Here is a 2,719-nt window from a genome sequence, read left to right as displayed (position 1 = left end):
AAATGTTACGGTTTGGGTCTCGTTCTTCATGCGCGTCGCTAGTGGTCTGCTCTGTTGTTCGTCCTCCTCAACATCACTAGAAAAAATAAACAATAAATATCAACTGGGGGATGGAGGTACTCGCTTGGTCATCGTTGGCTCCACCTGCTCCGTTCGATGAGCTTGTTTTCCTTTCGCTGGTTGTTTTAATCGCAAGTTCGTTGTTCTTTGGGTGCTTCATGGCTGTGGATAGCGATCTTCTTCAATCTTCTCGAGCTTTTAGGTCATACACGCGCGTGTCCCCAGGGTCTGCTGCGTCGGGTACTTCTGGTCGCATGCAGGACACAGGAACAGCGCGTCCGAGAAAGACGCCTCATAGGCAGTATCATAGTCGCAGCATAGGGCGCAGCGTGGTGTTCTCTGTCCGAAAGACCGCGCCGCGTCCAAATGTGCGATGTCGTCCGAGCCGGACGGACTGACCTTGGCCTCGAGCTTCTTGTCGTTGGTCTCGGACGAGCTCGATACGTGCAGCCTCATATCTGCTACTTGTAGGTTCTTCTTGTGCTTGGGTGGGCGCCCAGGGCCCCGGCGGGTAGGCGTAGTGCCCGTTGGTGGCTTCAAGCGTTGTATCCGTTTGGGTTTCTTCGTGGGACGCGGGGACGTCACAGTCTCGTCATCGGAGCTCTCATCACCTGAGTGAGACGCATCGGACGCCTCGTGGGCCGTTGTTCGCAGTAGAAACGCCAGCTGCTGCCGCTCCGTCATGAGACTCGGATCCATGTGCAGTAAATGATCCTCCTCCTCGTCCAGCGCCCAGAACGAGCCCGGCTTCTGGCGATGGGTACGTTGGCGCTTCCTGGCACGCGTGGCCATCTTCGTCGGTCTCTCCGCTCTATGCCTCGTGACTTCTTCAGATCCGACGTGGACTGCGAGGCACCCACGCCACTTTCGTTGCTGCTGCTCCTCTTACTCTGTCGCTTCGCTTTTGCTTGCCTTTTCAAAGTGAGAAACGAATCGCATTTCTAACAGAATTTCTATCTGTTTTAACCAATCAGAAACCTATATTGCCACTTCAACTCGTCGGCGCTTACAATTGCCCCATCGACGTCGTCCCTACCCGAGAGTAATATGCACCACGATAGCGGATTCTGTTCGCTCGGCGCAGAAGTTGCGGATGCGAAATAGCGCATGCTTGCCTTGACCTAGCGCTGCTTAACGCGAGTCTGCATGCCGAAAGAGAAGTCCAGTACCTCAATATCCACGTGAAGTCCGACTACAAGTTGCACCCGCTACTTAACTGGGACCTGAGCTCAGGCAATGGCTTCTTGTTCCTCTCGAGTAAGCATGCTCAACTGCTGACGGATTTTTTGGTCCCCCAGTCTACAACGATTCACACTCTGTTAAGCGGTGAAGACGCGCTTTTTCGACACGAGACAGTAGCAGCTCAAGCGGTTTTTGCCGGTTTGGAGTGGGAGCCTAGATAGCACAGCTGCCACACGAGAGGCAACGCGACGTCAACCTTGGATATTTTCCGCTCAGCTAGTATTGCGTATCCGATTCCGTTGCAGCCAGCAACTATCAATTGCAAGTTACTCGACTGCTTGACGCTTTATTGTAACTCATCGATCGCCTTGCTCATTGCATGGCCGACGTTACATTCGTCTTCGATCCTTTGATTTGTTCAATACCGTGTCTTGTGTCGCAAAGCTAGAGGAGGCGTAACACTTGATCCCGTACCCATGCCCGCACCCATTCACACGAGAAATAAACTCAAGAGCTAGCTTGTCGGGCAAATGAACGCTAGGTGCGTCCTGAAGGTTTAACAATCGTAGCCAGTCTGTTTCTTGTCCAATCCAGTAGATTGTCAACAGAAAATCAGCACGAATGTCAATGCTTTATTACAGAATTCCAAGCTGGCTTTTGCGCTCTGTTTCATTTCGAAGCAATCGACGTACCATTATTATCACTTGTGAATGTTAAGTTTCACTCACTAGAAAGAGGGAAATCCTGCTGCTCTGCATACTTATCCCAGAGGTTGCAACTTTTTCTCGTTCATGATGAGTAGATGGGCATCCTTCGGAACACTCTTTCATTGTTGCTGAAAAATAAAATCTCGTAATCTCCCTGGGTGCATGAGCTCTGATGCCGCGCAATCCGGGAATAGTTTCTTTTTGCCAATCTGGAATCCTTCATGCTGCTCACCTCAGAGTTCTACAACCAGCGCATTTTAACTGTTGAAAATACGCGTGTAGAGCTGATCATGCATGGCCTGCACGAGGTCCAGTACAGGGGCAGACGAGTACGAGTCCTCCACCACTCGGTTCTTCTTGGCCTGAAACACATTCTCCAACAGCGGTGTCATTTCGAACTGCAACTTCGCTGCTTCAAGCGGTCCCACCAGATTGAGCCTCGTGGCGGCACTCAGCATGTCGCGTGTAGTCATGAAGAGATACATGCGCTGTGTGGGCTCAGCCTCCACACCAAGCAGAGCACAGACAACGCCAAAGAGTACAGCATGGTGGACACCTCCATGTTTTCGCTTCTTTGTTTCTTTCCGTACCGTCAGTAGTGTTTGAAAGCGAGGGTAGCTAGGCGCGTATGTGGATAGTGCCAGTCTCAGCAGAGCCGCGCCTTGCGCGAAAGAGGCTTTGCGCGCAACGTGGTTCGAATAGAGTGCGGTGGCGTGGTGATTAAGACTTAATACCGATTCCGCAAGGGTGTCGGCATCGAAATCGGGCGC

At 51.8% G+C, this 2,719-nt stretch overlaps 2 protein-coding genes across 2 annotated transcripts; both read right to left on the bottom strand.

The window, feature by feature from the left end:
* Positions 1–258: 258 nt before the first annotated feature.
* Positions 259–852, bottom strand: PPTG_16332 (hypothetical protein; the record flags this gene model as incomplete). Its single annotated transcript, XM_008913167.1, has 1 exon — positions 259–852. The coding sequence occupies one exon, from the start codon at positions 850–852 to the stop codon at positions 259–261; it is 594 nt and encodes a 197-aa protein (XP_008911415.1).
* Positions 853–2,206: 1,354 nt separating this feature from the next.
* Positions 2,207–2,511, bottom strand: PPTG_16331 (hypothetical protein; the record flags this gene model as incomplete). Its single annotated transcript, XM_008913166.1, has 2 exons — positions 2,207–2,452; positions 2,506–2,511. 2 exons carry the CDS (start codon positions 2,509–2,511, stop codon positions 2,207–2,209), a joined length of 252 nt encoding a protein of 83 aa, XP_008911414.1.
* Between the last annotated feature and the right edge of the window lie 208 nt (positions 2,512–2,719).

This window comes from Phytophthora parasitica, assembly GCF_000247585.1.
Source record: "Phytophthora parasitica INRA-310 unplaced genomic scaffold supercont2.52, whole genome shotgun sequence".
NCBI classification, from domain to species: Eukaryota; Oomycota; class Peronosporomycetes; order Peronosporales; family Peronosporaceae; genus Phytophthora; species Phytophthora nicotianae.
The sequence above is the reverse complement of the archived record's forward strand: the minus strand, read 5'-3'. Positions and strand labels throughout refer to the sequence as shown.